The 20391-nt window shown below is 31.7% G+C and overlaps 1 protein-coding gene across 1 annotated transcript in view; it reads right to left on the bottom strand.

The window, feature by feature from the left end:
• The window catches only part of LOC133630591 (receptor-type tyrosine-protein phosphatase S-like), a 375093-nt gene that overhangs the window by 63433 nt on the left and 291269 nt on the right, over nucleotides 1–20391 (bottom strand). Inside the window, exons 20-23 of the mRNA XM_062022176.1 lie at nucleotides 15802–16020; nucleotides 15271–15428; nucleotides 9953–9964; nucleotides 3492–3604 (exon numbers count right to left, since the gene is read on the bottom strand). Coding sequence (XP_061878160.1) covers nucleotides 3492–3604; nucleotides 9953–9964; nucleotides 15271–15428; nucleotides 15802–16020 — 502 coding nt within the window. The remainder of the gene's footprint in view (nucleotides 1–3491; nucleotides 3605–9952; nucleotides 9965–15270; nucleotides 15429–15801; nucleotides 16021–20391) is intronic.

The raw sequence follows: 20391 nt of genomic DNA, 5'->3' as shown, positions 1-20391 counted from the left end.
AAACATAGTATATATATGTCGTATTAACACCAAAACATAGTATATATATGTCGTATTCACACCAAATATGTTGTATTCACACCAAAACATAGTCTATACATGTCGAATCAACACCAACACATAGTATATATACACACACATATACATATATATATAGATATATATATATGTCGTATTAACACCAAAACATAGTACATAAATGTCGTATTCACACTAAAACATAGTATATATATGTCGCATTCACACCAAAACATAGCATATATGTTGTATTAACACCAAAACATAGTATATATATATGTCGTATTAACACCAAAACATAGTATATACAGTATGTCGTATTGACACCAAAACATAGAATATATATTTGTCGTATTCACACCAAAACATAGTATATACGTTGTATTAACACCAAAACATAGTATATATATATGTCGTATTAACACCAAAACATAGTTTATATATATGTCGTATTAGCACCAAAACATAGTATAAATGTCGTATTAACACCAAAACATAGTATATAAATCGTATTAACACCAAAACATAGTATATATGTCGTATTGACACCAAAACATAGTATATATATATATGTCGTATTAACACCAAAACATAGTATATATATGTCGTATTAACACCAAAACATAGTTTATATATATGTCGTATTAGCACCAAAACATAGTATATATGTCGTATTAACACCAAAACATAGTATATATATGTCGTATTAACACCAAAACATAGTTTATATATATGTCGTATTAGCACCAAAACATAGTATATATGTCGTATTAACACCAAAACATAGTATATATATATATGTCGTATTAACACCAAAACATATTATATATATATCGTATTAGCACCAAAACATAGTATATATATGTCGTATTAGCACCAAAACATAGTATATATATGTCGTATTAGCACCAAAACATAGTATATATATGTCGTATTAGCACCAAAACATAGTATATATGTCGTATTAACACCAAAACATAGTATATATATATGTCGTATTAGCACCAAAACATATTATATATGTCGTATTAACACCAAAATATAGTATATATGTCGTATTAACACCAAAACATAGTATATATGTCGTATTAACACCAAAACGGCTGTTGCTAATAAAGGCGACAGGTGATTAGATAACAAGGTCCACCTGGGCCATATACGCACCTGTCGCTGTCTTTGAGGCCGGTCCTGGCAACACAGGCCACGCCCCCCTCCACACTGTTCTTCTTTAACGCCACGTCCACATGAATACAGATACTATTTCAACTACGCCTATTTTTCCGATGCCTTGCACACAGGTTTTGTTGTCCCTAAAAACGTGGAGGTTTTCAAAAACTCCTGCTTAAGGGTTTGGGTGTAGATGAAATTTGCATTTCCGAAGTGGGGAACAAAAAAAACAAAAAACGGCTTGCGTTCAAGGGGCATGATTTGGAAGGATTTGATGCATTTTGGAGTGATATGTTAGGGAAACAAATTGTTCAATAATTCATTTTTTGACAAAATTTACAGAACAAAATACAAAACCCAAAACTAGCGAAAATGTCATGTTGTGTAAATGGTAAATAAAAACAGAATACAATGATTTGCAAATCCTTTTCAACTTATATTCAATTGATTATAAGTTGAAAAGACAAGATACTTAAAATTCGAAATGGAAAACTTTGTTATTTTTTGTATCATGCAAAACTAATGTAAAGTATCAAAGAAGAGTGATTATTACATTTTAACAGAAGTGTAGATAGAACATGTTGAAACAGAAAATAAGCAGATATTAACAGTAAATGAACAAGTGGATTAATAATACATTTTTACAGTTTGTCCCTCATAATGTGTACAAAATAATAGGTGTATAAATGACACAATATGTTACTGCATACGTCAGCAGACTAATTAGGAGTCTTTGTTTGTTTACCTACTACTAAAAGACAAGTTGTCTAGTATGTTCACTATTTTTATTTAAGGAATAAATTGCAATAATAAACATATTGTCATGTGCGGGGGGCGTCACAGCTTGCTGCGAGGTTTGTTCCCTCGGGATGCAAACGGACCACTCCGGACAGGACGTGCAGGTAGGAACATGATTTATTCTCAAAAACTCGAGCAAGTGCCAAAACAGAAAACAAGCCGACGGAACAACGTGCCCATCGCACTCGAAGCTCAGGCTACCACTTAGCATACGCAAAAGACAAGTAACTTGTTGCATGAAGCCAACAATGAAGCCAGGCCGACTGACCGGCAAAGGCAGGCTTAAATAGTCCCCCTGATTAGTGCTCGGAAAACAGGTGAGCGTCCCTAGCACCAATCAGAGACAGGTGGGAACAATAAGCACCCATGGTAAGTAAAAAACAAACAAGGGTGCACAAAAAAAGGAACTAAGGGAGTCCAAAACTAACAGAATATAGCAAAAACATGATCCGGGCCATGGATCATGACACATATGTTTAATGTACCCTAAGACTTTATTTAAAATAAAGCCAATAATGCATTTTTTTTTGTGGTCCCCTTCTATTTAGAAAAGTACCGAAAATTACCCGGAAGGTATCGAAATAATTTTGGTACCGGTACCATGTTTGTGGTCCCCTTTATTCAAAAAAGTATCGATAAGAAATACATTTTTGTACCGGTACTGTGGAGGATGCATATATGTTTAAGAGTTCTTTCTTTTTACATAGCCATGTTTAGAGTAGCTAGTACTTTTCCTTTGTATATTCTACTAGTTTCTCTTGTGTTCAGAGGTCTGTTTTGTGTCTTAACCTTGGAATGTGAATACCTCCACCACTGGTTCCTTATCAGTGTTGCGAGGGGGAGATGGGGGTTTTCTTTATGTGAAAAGGATTTGGCTTTTCCGTTTGAATGTCAGATCAACTAGAGTAGCCGATATGAATGTATTGGTTAAGTTGACCTCCTAAAGCTTTAGTAAAACTTGAAAATATTCCAATTCTGTCTTGATGGTCCTTCTTACTCAGCATATATGTCATCAAAAGAACTTGGGATAGACCAGTAACTTAGATTCCCTGGGAGGAAGCAACAGTACCAAAATATTGGAATGGGGACAACCCTAGCTCTACTGGTCCCAGCCAAGTAGTGCACTCCATTAAGCTGTATTTGCTTCAAGATACGATTCATCAAACTATAAACCTCAACCTTACAATAAATGATTATTATACAAACCCCACTTTGACTTGGTGCAGAGCTCCACTGTCCCACATAGCAGAGAAAGGACAGGAAGAGATCCAAGGTGAGGCGGACACACAGGGACAATTACTGGCGAAACAGGGCTAGAACTGGACTATTCTGGGTTAAGACAAGCTTTATTTTGAACGCATCTGCTGGCCAACTGCCAAGATTCCCAGATCAATAAAAGTATGAGATTAACAAAGCCGCTGCCCTTAATGTCAGAGTTCCTCTGTCTCTCAACACAAATGGTAAAAGAAAATGTAAGTTGAGGTACAACTTTGAGTGCATGTTCTTACCTGGAGTCTGGAAGTTGATGCGTCTCATCTCCACGGGGTCTGTAGGGTGATGGGCCATCATCTCTGCGTTACTCAGCAGACTCTTGGTCCCTGGCTCGGACTCTTTGCGCTTGCTGCACGGACACAGCCGTTATTGAAAGAGCAATTAGCACACGCAAGCATGCATTTAATGAAAAAGGAGAGAGTCAGCACCGACACGTCATTAGCATTAGCGACTTCATCCACATACATAAACAGATGTGCGGTGCAACATTACACCGTGTGGTGTTAAAGTCCATAAGTGCCACAGGAAACAAAGTTACAAAGGGATGGACGTTGGGACATATTGCATGTTTGGTTTAGGGGTTATGCTTGAAACACTTTTTTATTGCTTCAATTGCATTATTTCAGGATTCTAAGAACATTAATGTTCAGTAAAAAAAAATATATTTGTGTTTGCAAACCTTACAAAAGCACATGTTTCTAGTAAAACTCACAAATAAACATTAGTAAAGGAATTATTAGACATATTGCATGTTTGGTTTAGGAGTTATGTTTAAATAACTGTCATATTGAGTAAAGACCTAATGTCTGTGTTTGCAAACCTTCCAAAAGCACATGTTTCTAGTAAAACTCACAACGATACATTAATACAGGCATTATTAGACATATTGCATGTTAGGTTTAGGAGTTATGTTTAAATAACTGTCATATTGAGTAAACACCTAATGTCTGTGTTTGCAAACCTTCCAAAAGCACATGTTTCTAGTAAAACTCACAACGATACATTAATACAGGCATTATTAGACATATTGCATGTTTGGTTTAGGGGTTATGCTTGAAACACTTTTTTATTGCTTCAATTGCATTATTTCAGGATTCTAAGAACGTTAATGTTCAGTAAAAAAATATATATGTGTGTTTGCAAACCTTACAAAAGCACATGTTTCTAGTAAAACTCACAAATAAACATTAGTAAAGGAATTATTAGACATATTGCATGTTTGGTTTAGGAGTTATGTTTAAATAACTGTCATATTGAGTAAAGACCCAATGTCTGTGTTTGCAAACCTTCCAAAAGCACATGTTTCTAGTAAAACTCACAACGATACATTAATACAGGCATTATTAGACATATTGCATGTTAGGTTTAGGAGTTATGCTTGAAACAATTTTTTATTGCTTCCAACGCATTATCTCAGGATTCTAAGAACATTACTGTCATACTGAGTAAAAAAAAGTATTGTATGTGTTTGCAAACCTTCCAAAAGCACATGTTTCTAGTAAAACTCACAGCAATACATTAATACAGGCATTATTAGACATGTATGTTTGGTTTAGGAGTTATGCTTGAAACAATTTTTTATTGCTTCCAACGCATTATCTCAGGATTCTAAGAACATTACTGTCATACTGAGTAAAAAAAAGTATTTTATGTGTTTGCAAACCTTCCAAAAGCACATGTTTCTAGTAAAACTCACAACGATACATTAATACAGGCATTATTAGACATATTGCATGTTAGGTTTAGGAGTTATGCTTGAAACAATTTTTTATTGCTTCCAACGCATTATCTCAGGATTCTAAGAACATTACTGTCATACTGAGTAAAAAAAAGTATTTTATGTGTTTGCAAACCTTCCAAAAGCACATGTTTCTAGTAAAACTCACAGCAATACATTAATACAGGCATTATTAGACATGTATGTTTGGTTTAGGAGTTATGCTTGAAGAATTTTGTATTGCTTCCAACGCATTATCTCAGGATTCTAAGAACATTACTGTTGAGTAAAAAAATAATTGTTGTGTTTGCAAACCTTACAAAAGCACATGTTTCTAGTAAAACTCACAAATATACATTATTACAGGCATTATTAGACATATTGCAAGTTTGGTTTAGGAGTTATGCTTGGGAAACGTTTTTATTGCTTCTAACGCATTATCTCAGGAGTCTAAGAACATTACTGTCATACTGAGTAAAAAAAAAAAAAATGTTGGTGTTTGCAAACCTTACAAAAGCACATACATTATTACAGGCATTATTAGACATATTGCATGTTTGGTTTAGGAGTTATGCTTGAACCAATTATTTATTGCTTCAATCGCATTATCTCAGGATTCTAAGAACATTACTGTCATATTGAGTAAAAAACTAATGTTTGTGTTCGCAAACCTTACAAAAGCACATGTTGCTAGTAAAACTCACAAATGAGACATATTACATGATAGGTTTAGGAGTTATGCTTAAAGACATTTTTTATTGCTTCAAACGCATTATCTCAGGATTCTAAGAACATTACTGTTGAGTAAAAAAAACATTGTTGTGTTTGCATACCTTACAAAAGCACATGTTTCTAGTAAAACTCACAAATATACAGTATTACAGGCATTATTAGACATATTGCATGTTTGGTTTAGGAATTATTCTTGAATTAATTGTTTATTGCTTCAGTCCCATTATCTCAGGATTCTAAGAACATTACTGTCATATTGAGTAAAAAACCAATGCTTGTGTTTGCAAACCTTACAAAATCACGTCTCTGGTAAAACTCATAAATGTACATTATTACAGGCGTTACTAGACATGTATGTTTGGTTTAGGAGTTATGCTTGAAGACATTTTTTATTGCTTCAATCGCATTATCTCACACTTCTAAGAACATTACTTGTAATATTGAGTATAAAACTAATTTTTGTGTTTGCAAACCTAACAAAAGCACATGTTTCTAGTAAATCTCACAAAGATACATTAATTCAGGCATTATTAGACATATTGTATGTTTGGTTTAGGAGTTATGCTTGAAAAACGTTTTTATTGCATACCTTCCAAAAGCACATGTTTCTAGTAAAACTCACAAATATACAGTATTACAGGCATTATTAGACATATTGCATGTTTGGTTTAGGAATTATTCTTGAATTAATTTTTTATTGCTTCAGTCCCATTATCTCAGGATTCTAAGAACATTACTGTCATATTGAGTAAAAAACAAATGCTTGTGTTTGCAAACCTTACAAAATCACGTCTCTGGTAAAACTCATAAATGTACATTATTACAGGCGTTATTAGACATGTATGTTTGGTTTAGGAGTTATGCTTGAAGACATTTTTTATTGCTTCAATCGCATTATCTCACACTTCTAAGAACATTACTTCTAATATTGAGTACAAAACTAATTTTTGTGTTTGCAAACCTAACAAAAGCACATGTTTCTAGTAAATCTCACAAAGATACATTAATTCAGGCATTATTAGACATATTGCATGTTTGGTTTAGGAGTTATGCTTGAAAAACGTTTTTATTGCTTCCAACGCATTATCTCAGGAGTCTAAGAACATTACTGTCATATTGAGTAAAAAAAAAACAACTAATGTTGGTGTTTGCAAACCTTACAAAAGCACATACATTATTACAGGCATTATTAGACATATTGCATGTTTGGTTTAGGAGTTATGCTTGAACCAATTATTTATTGCTTCAATCACATTATCTCAGGATTCTAAGAACATTACTGTCATATTGAGTAAAAAACAAATTTTTGTGTTTGCAAACCTTACAAAAGCACATGTTTCTAGTAAAACTCACAAATATACATTATTACAGGCATTATTAGACATATTACATGTGGGCATTAGGAGATATTTTTGAATAATTGTTTATTGCTTCAAACACATTATCTCAGGATTCTAAGTACATTACTGTCCTATTGAGTAAAACAAATGTGTTTGCAAACCTTACAAAAGCACGTTTCCAGTAAAACTCACAAATTAGACATATTGTATGTTTGGTTTAGGAGTTATGCTTAAAGACATTTTTTATTGCTTCAAACGCATTATCTCAGGATTCTAAGAACATTACTGTTGAGTAAAAAACAAATTTTTGTGTTTGCAAACCTTACAAAAGCACATGTTTTTAGTAAAACTAACAGAGATACATTCATACAGGCATTATTAGACATATTGCATGTTGGGTTTAGGAGTTATTCTTTAATAATATTTTATTGCTCAATCGCATTATCTCAGACTTCTAAGAACATTACTGTCATATTGAGTAAAAAACTAATTTTTGTGTTTGCAAACCTTACAAAAGCACATGTTTCTAGTACAACTCACAGCAATATATTAATACAGGCATTAATAGACATGTATGTTTGGTTTAGGAGTTATGCTTGAAGACATTTTTTATTGCTTCAATCGCATTATCTCACACTTATAAGAACATTACTTGTAATATTGAGTAAAAAACTAATTTTTGTGTTTGCAAACCTTCCAAAAGCACATGTTTCTAGTAAAACTCACAAATATACATTATTACAGGCATTATTAGACATACTACATGTTTGGTTTAGGAGTTATGCTTGAAGAAATGTTGTATTGCTTCAATCGCATTATCTCGGGATTCTAAGAACATTACTGTCATATTGAGTAAAAAACTAATTTTTGTGTTTGCAAACCTTCCAAAATCACGTTTCTGGTAAAACTCACAAATGTATATTATTACAGGCGTTATTAGACATGTATGTTTGGTTTAGGAGTTATGCTTGAAGACATTTTTTATTGCTTCAATCGCATTATCTCACACTTCTAAGAACATTACTTGTAATATTGAGTACAAAACTAATTTTTGTGTTTGCAAACCTTACAAAAGCACATGTTTCTAGTAAAACTCACACCGATTCATTATTACAGGCATTATTAGACATGTATGTTTGGTTTAGGAGTTATGCATGAAGACATTTTTTATTGCTTCAATCATATTATCTCAGACTTCTAAGAACATTACTGTCATATTGAGTAAAAAAACTAATTTTTGTGTTTGCAAACCTTACAAAAGCACATGTTTCTAGTACAACTCACAGCAATATATTAATACAGGCATTAATAGACATGTATGTTTGGTTTAGGAGTTATGCTTGAAGACATTTTTTATTGCTTCAATCGCATTATCTCACACTTCTAAGAACATTACTTGTAATATTGAGTACAAAACTACTTTTTGTGTTTGCAAACCTTACAAAAGCACATGTTTCTAGTACAACTCACAGCAATATATTAATACAGGCATTAATAGACATGTATGTTTGGTTTAGGAGTTATGCTTGAAGACATTTTTTATTGCTTCAATCATATTATCTCAGACTTCTAAGAACATTACTGTCATATTGAGTACAAAACTAATTTTTGTGTTTGCAAACCTTCCAAAAGCACATGTTTCTAGTAAAACTCACACCGATTCATTATTACAGGCATTATTAGACATGTATGTTTGGTTTAGGAGTTATGCATGAAGACGTTTTTTATTGCTTCAATCATATTATCTCAGACTTCTAAGAACAATACTGTCATATTGAGTAAAAAAACAAAATGTGTTTGCAAACCTTACAAAAGCACATTTATCTTGTACAACTCACAAAGATACATTACTACAGACATTATTAGACATACTGCATGTTTGGTTTAGGAGTTATGTTTAAATAACTGTCATATCGAGTAAAAAAAAACAATTTTTTTTGTTTGCAAACCTTACAAAAGCACATGTTTCTAGTAAAACTCACAAAGATACAATAATACAGGCATTATTAGACATATTGCATGTTTGGTTTAGGAGTTATGTCTAAATAACTGTCATATTGAGTTTGACAGTTATACTGTCATATTGATTAAAAAACTAATTTTTGTGTTTGCAAACCTTACAAAAGCACCTGATTCTCGTAAAACTCACAACGATACATTAATACGGGCATTATTACACATATTGCATGTTTGGTTTAGGAGTTATGCTTGAAACACTTTTTTATTGCTTCCAACACATTATCTCAGGATTCTAAGAACATTACTGTCATATTGAGAAAAAATATATATATTTTGTGTTTGCAAACCTTACAAAAGCACATGTTTTTAGTAAATATCGCAAATATAGATTAATACAGGCATTATTAGACATACTACATGTTTGGTTTAGGAGTTATGTTTAAATAACTGTCATATTGAGTAAAGACCTAATGTTTGTGTTTGCAAACCTTCCAAAAGCACATGTTTCTAGTAAAACTCACAACGATACATTAATACAGGCATTATTAGACATACTACATGTTAGGTTTAGGAGTTATGCTTGAAACAATTTTGTATTGCTTCCAACGCATTATCTCAGGATTCTATGAACATTACTGTCATATTGAGTAAAAAAAAGTATTTTATGTGTTTGCAAACCTTCCAAAAGCACATGTTTCTAGTAAAACTCACAACAATACATTAATACAGGCATTATTAGACATATTGTATGTTTGGTTTAGGAGTTATGCTTGAAGAATTGTTTATTGCTTCCAACGCATTATCTCAGGATTCTATGAACATTACTGTCATATTGAGTAAAAAAAAGTATTTTATGTGTTTGCAAACCTTCCAAAAGCACATGTTTCTAGTAAAACCCACAAAGAGACATTAATACAGGCATTATTAGACATATGGCATGTAATCGTACCTGTCAGGTTTGCTGCTTCCAGTAAAACAAGCCAACAGGGAGGGATAATGAAGGGAGAGAAAAGAAGGAAATAGAAAGATTGTTAGCAAGAAAATCAATACGCTGCATTAGTATTCCAACCCTGAATGGCACGCAGCCATCTGAAGGTTGAGCACATCTCAAACTTGAATACATTTCATGGGCAGCATATTGGACGTCGTGTGCTCCCAGGAAAACATATCAATAGGAGACTTATGTAAGATTTGTTTTGGGTCTACAAAGTTCTGCATGAGTGCCAGACTTAGTGGAAGGTGAGAATACATTTTCATGCAAATCGAGACCTTTTTTTTTTTTCAAATTTCTTTAACATTCCTGAACTTTTTTCAGCATTTTAGGCAAACAACCTTGGCAGAAATTCATGTATTATAAGAAAAACATGGCTTCAACTGTGGGTGATATTTTTGTATGCACAAAATGTAGAATACAACTCACAAAGAGGGGTATTTTTTTATAACTAATAAATACTAGTAATCATATATATATATATATATATATATATATATATATATATATATATATATATATATATATATATATATATATATATATACATATATATATATATATGTATACATATATATATATATGTATACATATATATATATGTATACATATATATATGTATGTATTTTTATATATATATATATATGTATATATATATGTATATATATATATATATATATATATATATATATATATATATATATATATATATATATATATATATATATATATATATATATATATACACATATATTTATATACACACATATATACCTGTATATATATACACATATATATGTATATATATATATATACCTATATGTATATGTATATATAGCTATATGTGTATATATATACACACATATACCTATATGTATATATATACATATATATGTATACATATATGTATACATATACATATATGAATATGTATACGTATATATATGTATATACATATATGTATATATATATATATATACACTTAAATACATATATGTATACATATATATATATATATATATATATATATATATATATATATATATATATATATATATATATATATATATATATATATATATATATATACACACATATATACCTGTATATATATACACATATATATATATGTATATATATACCTATATGTATATGTATATATAGCTATATGTGTATATATATACACACATATACCTATATGTATACATATACATATATATGTATACATATATACATATATGTATACATATACATATACATATATGAATATGTATACGTATATATATGTATATACATATATGTATACATATATATACACTTAAATACATATATATATATATGTATACATATATATATACTTAAATACATATATATATATATATATATATATATATATATATATATATATATATATATATATATATATATATATATATATACATATAAATATATATATATATATATATACATATAAATATATATATATATATATATATATATATATATATATATATATATATATATATATATATATATATATATATATATATATATATATATATATATATATATGTATATATATATATGTATGATAGTGACCCACAGTTAAAATATACATCATCATATGATATACAAAATACAGTACAATACCATTCATTTCAAAATCTACCCACCAAATACCCATTTACTATTTCATGCCAACCTACCAACAGGTTGACATTTATAAAGAAGGAATCTTTAAATCCACCAAATCAGTCTCAATGTTCTATAATTTGATTAAAAAGTTGCATCTTGAAGATGTGCGATCATCTCATCAAACATACAGAGGTCAAGACCAAAATGATGCTACAAAAGGGAATTCCTCAGCCATAAGGGGTGTGCTAAATTTACTAAGCATAACGTGGCAATACATTTAGCTTAAAACACTTTTTAAAATGTTTTATAAAGCTGGATTAGAGTAGGATTTGGATTGGGCTGCGTATCTGGCAACCTCAGTCATGGAGAGGGGGAGGGGACGATAGAACTTTGACTGTGATTGCAGTACCATTTCTGACCACATTACTACATATGATATATGGCTCCTTTAAAGGTAATTACAAACGTATATACCAGACCTGGGCAAATACATTTTTTTATATCTTTAAGATGGAAAGTGTACCTGCCAACCGAGTTATACCGCCTCATAGTATATGTATGCCGTATTAACACCAAAACATAGTATATTATTAGTCGTATTCACACCAAAACATAGTATATTATATGTCGTATTCACACCAAAACATAGTATATGTATGTCATATTAACACCAAAACATAGTATATTATATGTCGTATTCACACCAAAACATAGTATATTATATGTCGTATTCACACCAAAACATAGTATATTATATGTCGTATTAACACCAAAACATAGTATATATGTCGTATTAACACCAAAACATAGTATATTATATGTCGTATTGACACCAAAACATAGAAGATATATTTGTCGTATTCACACCAAAACATAGCATATATGTTGTATTAACACCAAAACATAGTATATATATATGTCGTATTGACACCAAAACATAGTATACATATATGTCGTATTAACACCAAAATATAGTATATATATGTCGTATTCACACCAAAACATAGTTTATATATATGTCGTATTCACACCAAAACATAGTTATATATATGTCGTATTAACACCAAATTATAGTATATATATATATATATATATATATATGTCGTATTAACACCAAATTATAGTATATATATATATATATGTCGTATTGACACCAAAACATAGTATACATATATGTCGTATTAACACCAAAATATAGTATATATATGTCGTATTCACACCAAAACATAGTTATATATATGTCGTATTAACACCAAATTATAGTATATATATATATGTCGTATTAACACCAAATTATAGTATATATATATGTTGTATTGACACCAAAACATAGTATACATATATGTCGTATTAACACCAACATATAGTATATATATATGTCGTATTCACACCAAAACATAGTTTATATATATGTCGTATTAACACCAAAACATAGTTTATATATATGTCGTATTCACACCAAAACATAGTTATATATATGTCGTATTAACACCAAATTATAGTATATATATATATATGTCGTATTAACACCAAATTATAGTATATATATATATGTCGTATTAACACCAAAACAAAATATATATGTTTTGGTGTTAATAGGTGGGTAAAGTGTCTTGCCGAAGGACACAACGGAAGTGACTAGGATGTCGGAAGCGGGGATCGAACCTGGAACCCTCAAGTTGCTGGCACGGCCACTCTACCAACCGAGCTACAGTATACCGCCCCAACCGAGCTAAAAGTGTGCATGTCGCATTGACACCAAAACATAGTATATATGTCGTATTGACACCAAAACATAGTATATAATATGTCGTATTGACACCAAAACATAGCATATATATGTCGTATTCACACCAAAACATAGTGTATATATGTAGCATATATATGTCGTATTCACACCAAAACACAGCGTATATATGTCATATTCACACCAAATATGTTGTATTAACACAAAAACATAGTCTATACATCTATATATGTCGAATCAACACCAAAACATAGTATGTATATATATATATATATATATATATATATATATATATATATATATATATATATATATATATATATATATATATATATATATATATATATATATATTTCATATTAACACCAAAACATAGCATATAAATGTCGCATTCACACCAAAACATAGCATATATGTTGTATTAACACCAAAACATAGTATATGTATGTCGTATTAACACCAAAACATAGTTTATATATGTCGCATTCACACCAAAACATAGCATATGTGCTGTATTAACACAAAAACATAGTATATGTATGTCGTATTCACACCAAATATGTTGTATTAACACCAAAACATAGTCTATATATCTATATATGTCGAATCAACACCAAAACATAGTATATATATGTCGTATTCACACCAAAACATAGTATATATATGTCGCATTCACACCAAAACATAGCATATATGTTGTATTAACACCAAAACATAGTATATAATATGTCGTATTGACACCAAAACATAGCAAATATATGTCGTATTCACACCAAAACATAGTATATAATATGTCGTATTGACACCAAAACATAGTATATAATATGTCGTATTGACACCAAAACATAGCATATATATGTCGTATTCACACCAAAACATAGTATATATATGTAGCATATATATGTCGTATTCACACCAAAACACAGCATATATATGTCATATTCACACCAAATATGTTGTATTAACACCAAAACATAGTCTATACATCTATATATGTCGAATCAACACCAAAACATAGTATATATATATATATATATATATATATATATATATATATATATATATATATATATATATATATATATACATATTTCATATTAACACCAAAACATAGCATATAAATGTCGCATTCACACCAAAACATAGCATATATGTTGTATTAACACCAAAACATAGTATATATATGTCGTATTAACACCAAAACATAGTTTATATATGTCGCATTCACACCAAAACATAGCATATGTGCTGTATTAACACAAAAACATAGTATATGTATGTCGTATTCACACCAAATATGTTGTATTAACACCAAAACATAGTCTATATATCTATATATGTCGAATCAACACCAAAACATAGTATATATATGTCGTATTCACACCAAAACATAGTATATATATGTCGCATTCACACCAAAACATAGCATATATGTTGTATTAACACCAAAACATAGTATATATATGTCGTATTAACACCAAAACATAGTATAAATATGTCGTATTCACACTAAAACATAGCATATATGCTGTATTAACACCAAAACATAGCATATGTATGTCGTATTCACACTAAAACATAGCATATATGCTGTATTAACACCAAAACATAGTATATGTATGTCGTATTCACACCAAAATATATATATATATATATATATATATATAAATATATATATATATATATATATATATATATGTTGTATTGACACCAAAACATAGTATATACATATACGGCCCCCAGTCCCTTTTTTTTCTCTAAATTTGCCCCCCACCCCCCCCCGAGTCAAAATAATTGCCCAGGTGGTACATATGGCACATTGGCACAGCTTGAAACTTGGGAAAGACCCTGGATCTCCCAGACTACATCCACAGTCTGAGGGTTCATCACTTACTTCTTGTAGAGCAGAATGGCGATGACGATGCAGATGATGAAGACCACCGCCAGCACGGGTCCGACCACCCAGATGAGACCGTCGCCCGCATCCAGCGGCTGGGGGTCTGAGTCCGGGGCGATGACTGGGTCAGTGTAGGGGCTGGCCACGTACATCTTCTGCTAACAGGCACACACATGCACAGGCTGTAAAAAAACAAACGCTAAAAAAAAATAGTGCTTAATTATTAGTGATCTGTGCAGCTTAAACGTGGTCATTGATGGCGTCGATGCATACATAATCTATGGTACAATAAAGAAAGGGGATCTAATGAAGTGCTTTTACAAGCTCACATGGACTTTAGGAGCGCAGCCCGGGGCTAAAATACACCTCGCCAGAATAAAAGTCTTGGAGCAGAACATTTATGTCCTTTCCAATTCAATTGCTCACATCGAGCGGTCGCCAATCAATCTTTATTAGCGCTGCTGATGGAAACACATGAAGGTTAGTGCCCGTATTGATCCGAACGCCTGGTCACCGTGGCCGCCATACCCCGGTGGTGGAGTTGAGTTCCGCCAGGATGAAGAAGACGTATTCCTGCCCGGGCTCTAAGGCGCGGTTCTCAAAGCCGCCGTAGTCCAGCTGGTCGCCCAAGGTGAAGAAGGCCGGCAGGGTGGCGGGTGTGAAGCGGGCCGTGATGTAAGCGCGGCGCAGGTCCATCTGCTTCTGCTGGCGGGAGTCTCTCTGCTTCTGACTGATGTCTTTTAACAGCTGCGACACGGGCCGGAAGGAGAAGAGCAGAGAAATCATACATTGATAAGTCAAATGTGTTCAGAATAGGGTTGTACCTAGAGATGTCCCATAATATCGGACTGACGATATCATCTACTGATAAATGCTATAAAATGTAATATCGGAAATTATCGGTATCGGTTTCAAAATGATCGGTTTCAAAAAGTAAAATTGATGACTAAAACGCGGACGTAGGGAGAAGTACAGAGTGCCAATAAACCTTAAAGGCACTGCCTTTGCGTGCCGGCCCAGTCACATAATATCTACGGCTTTTCACACACACAAGGGAATGCAACGCATACTTGGTCAACAGCCATACAGGTCACACTGAGGGTGCCCGTATAAACAACTTTAACACTGTTACAAATATGCGCCACACTGTGAACCCACACCAAACAAGAATGACAAACACATTTCGGGAGAACATCCGCACCGTAACACAACATAAACACAACAGAACAAATACCCAGAACCCCTTGCAGCACTAACTCTTCCGGGACGCTACAATATACCATACTTGCCAACCCTCCCGTTTTTAGCGGGAGAATCCCGGTATTCAGCGTCTCTCCCGACAACCTCCCGGCAGAGATTTTCTCCCGACAAACTCCCGGTATTCGGCCGGAGCTGGAGGCCACGCCCCCTCCAGCTCAATGCGGACCTGAGACTGAGTGGGGACAGCCTGTTCTCACGTCCGCTTTCCCACAATATAAACAGCTTGCCTGCCCAGTGAACGGAGAAGTTAAACAGGACAATACTGCCATCTAATGGATAGCCAACGGAACACTGAAATTCAAGTATTTTTATTTTTTTCTATGTAAATAAAATAAATATATATACCGTATATATATAGCTAGAATTCACTGAAAGTCAAGTATTTCATACATACATATATATATATATATATATATATATATATATATATATATATATATATATATATATATATATATATATATATATATATATATATATATTTATATATGTATATATGTATATATATATATATACATATATATATATATATATATATACATATATTTTCTATGTAAATAAAATAAATATATATACCGTATATATATAGCTAGAATTCACTGAAAGTCAAGTATTTCATACATACATATATATATATATATATATATATATATATATGAAATACTCGAGTTGGTGAATTCTAGCTGTAAATAACCACGCCCCCAACCACGCCCCCGAAAGGGCATTAAACACTCAAATAACAATGTACAAAATAGTCCGCCATAGTCAAGGTTTAGATTAGAATATAATACAAAACTTTATTTACATTATGTTAAATTATCTACGACTTATGGTTGCCAGTCCTGGTCTGTGCTTTAAGAAAAATACAATTATTAGTAAGTACTAAAAACAAAAGTGTGGATAAATGTGCACAGATAAGCCATGTAGCAGGTAAAACACACTTTTGTTGAAGATAAAACACAAATTGTAGCAATTCAGTCATTTCACTTGCATTGGTTGACGCTAATTGGGCGGTCTTAACTCCGCTAATATTTGGCATCAAGCCAAGCAGCTTTGTGCGCGTCTACACATCTACATGTTATGTATCTACATGTTATATATCTACATGTTACGTATCTACATGTTATGTATCTACATGTTACATATCTACTGTACATGTTATGTATCTACATGTTACGTATCTACATGTTACATATCTATGTGTTACGTATCTACGTGTTACGTATCTACGTTTTACGTATCTACATGTTACGTGTCTACATGTCATGTATCTACATGTCATACATCTACATGTCATATATCTACATGTCATATATCTACATGTCACGTATCTACATGTCACGTATCTACATGTCACGTATCTACATGTCACGTATCTACATGTCACGTATCTACCTGTTACGTATCTACATGTTACGTATCTACATGTTACGTATCTACATGTTACGTAACTACATGGTTATATATCTATATGTTACTTATCTACATGTTACGTATCTACATGGTTTTGTATCTATATGTTACTTATCTACATGTTACGTATCTACATGTTACGTATCTACATGGTTATGTATCTACATGGTTATGTATCTATGTTACTTATCTACATGTTACTTATCTACATGTTACGTATCTACATGTTACGTATCTACATGTTACGTATCTACATGGTTATGTATCTATATGTTACTTATCTACATGTTATGGATCTACATGTCACGGATCTACATGTCACGTATCTACATGTCAGGTATCTACATATTAGGTATCTACCTGTTACGTATCTACCTGTTACGTATCTACATGTTACGTATCTACATGTTCCGTATCTACATGTTCCGTATCTACATGTTATGTATCTACATGTCAGGTATCTACATGTTATGTATCTACATGTTAAGTATCTACATTTGATGTATCTACATGTCAGGTATCTACATGTTATGTATCTACATGTTAAGTATCTACATTTTATGTATCTACATGTCAGGTATTTACATGTTATGTATCTACATGTTAAGTATCTACATTTTATGTATCTACATGTCAGGTATTTACATGTTATGTATCTACATGTCAGGTATCTACATGTTATGTATCTACATGTTAAGTATCTACATTTTATGTATCTACATGTCAGGTATTTACATGTTATGTATCTACATGTTAAGTATCTACATTTTATGTATCTACATGTCACCTATCTACATGTCACGTATCTACATGTCAGGTATCTACATATTAGGTATCTACCTGTTACGTATCTACCTGTTACGTATCTACATGTTACGTATCTACATGTTACGTATCTACATGTTCCGTATCTACATGTTATGTATCTACATGTCAGGTATCTACATGTTATGTATCTACATGTTAAGTATCTACATTTTATGTATCTACATGTCAGGTATCTACATGTTATGTATCTACATGTCAGGTATCTACATGTTATGTATCTACATGTTAAGTATCTACATTTGATGTTTCTACATGTCAGGTATCTACATGTTATGTATCTACATGTTAAGTATCTACATTTGATGTATCTACATGTCAGGTATTTACATGTTATGTATCTACATGTTAAGTATCTACATTTTATGTATCTACATGTCACGTATCTACATGTCACGTATCTACATGTCAGGTATCTACATATTAGGTATCTACCTGTTACGTATCTACCTGTTACGTATCTACATGTTACGTATCTACATGTTACGTATCTACATGTTATGTATCTACATGTTCCGTATCTACATGTTATGTATCTACATGTCAGGTATCTACATGTTATGTATCTACATGTTAAGTATCTACATTTTATGTATCTACATGTCAGGTATCTACATGTTATGTATCTACATGTCAGGTATCTACATGTTATGTATCTACATGTTAAGTATCTACATTTGATGTATCTACATGTCAGGTATCTACATGTTATGTATCTACATGTTAAGTATCTACATTTTATGTATCTACATGTCAGGTATTTACATGTTATGTATCTACATGTTAAGTATTTACATTTTATGTATCTACATGTCACGTATCTACATGTCACGTATCTACATGTCAGGTATCTACATATTAGGTATCTACCTGTTACGTATCTACCTGTTACGTATCTACATGTTACGTATCTACATGTTACGTATCTACATGTTCCGTATCTACATGTTATGTATCTACATGTCAGGTATCTACATGTTATGTATCTACATGTTAAGTATCTACATGTTATGTATCTACATGTGATGTATCTACATGTTATGTATCTACATGTCAGGTATCTACATGTTATGTATCTACATGTTAAGTATCTACATTTGATGTATCTACATGTCAGGTATCTACATGTTATGTATCTACATGTTAAGTATCTACATTTTATGTATCTACATGTCAGGTATCTACATGTTATGTATCTACATGTTAAGTATCTACATTTTATGTATCTACATATCAGGTATTTACATGTTATGTATCTACATGTTAAGTATCTACATTTTATGTATCTACATGTCACGTATCTACATGTCACGTATCTACATGTCAGGTATCTACATATTAGGTATCTACCTGTTACGTATCTACCTGTTACGTATCTACATGTTACGTATCTACATGTTACGTATCTACATGTTCCGTATCTACATGTTATGTATCTACATGTCAGGTATCTACATGTTATGTATCTACATGTTAAGTATCTACATTTTATGCATCTACATGTCAGGTATCTACATGTTATGTACCTACATGTCAGGTATCTACATGTTATGTATCTACATGTTAAGTATCTACATTTGATGTATCTACATGTCAGGTATCTACATGTTATGTATCTAC

The sequence above is a fragment of the Entelurus aequoreus genome, linkage group LG16 (genome assembly GCF_033978785.1).
Source record: "Entelurus aequoreus isolate RoL-2023_Sb linkage group LG16, RoL_Eaeq_v1.1, whole genome shotgun sequence".
Lineage (NCBI taxonomy): Eukaryota > Metazoa > Chordata > Actinopteri > Syngnathiformes > Syngnathidae > Entelurus > Entelurus aequoreus.
The sequence above is the reverse complement of the archived record's forward strand: the minus strand, read 5'-3'. Positions and strand labels throughout refer to the sequence as shown.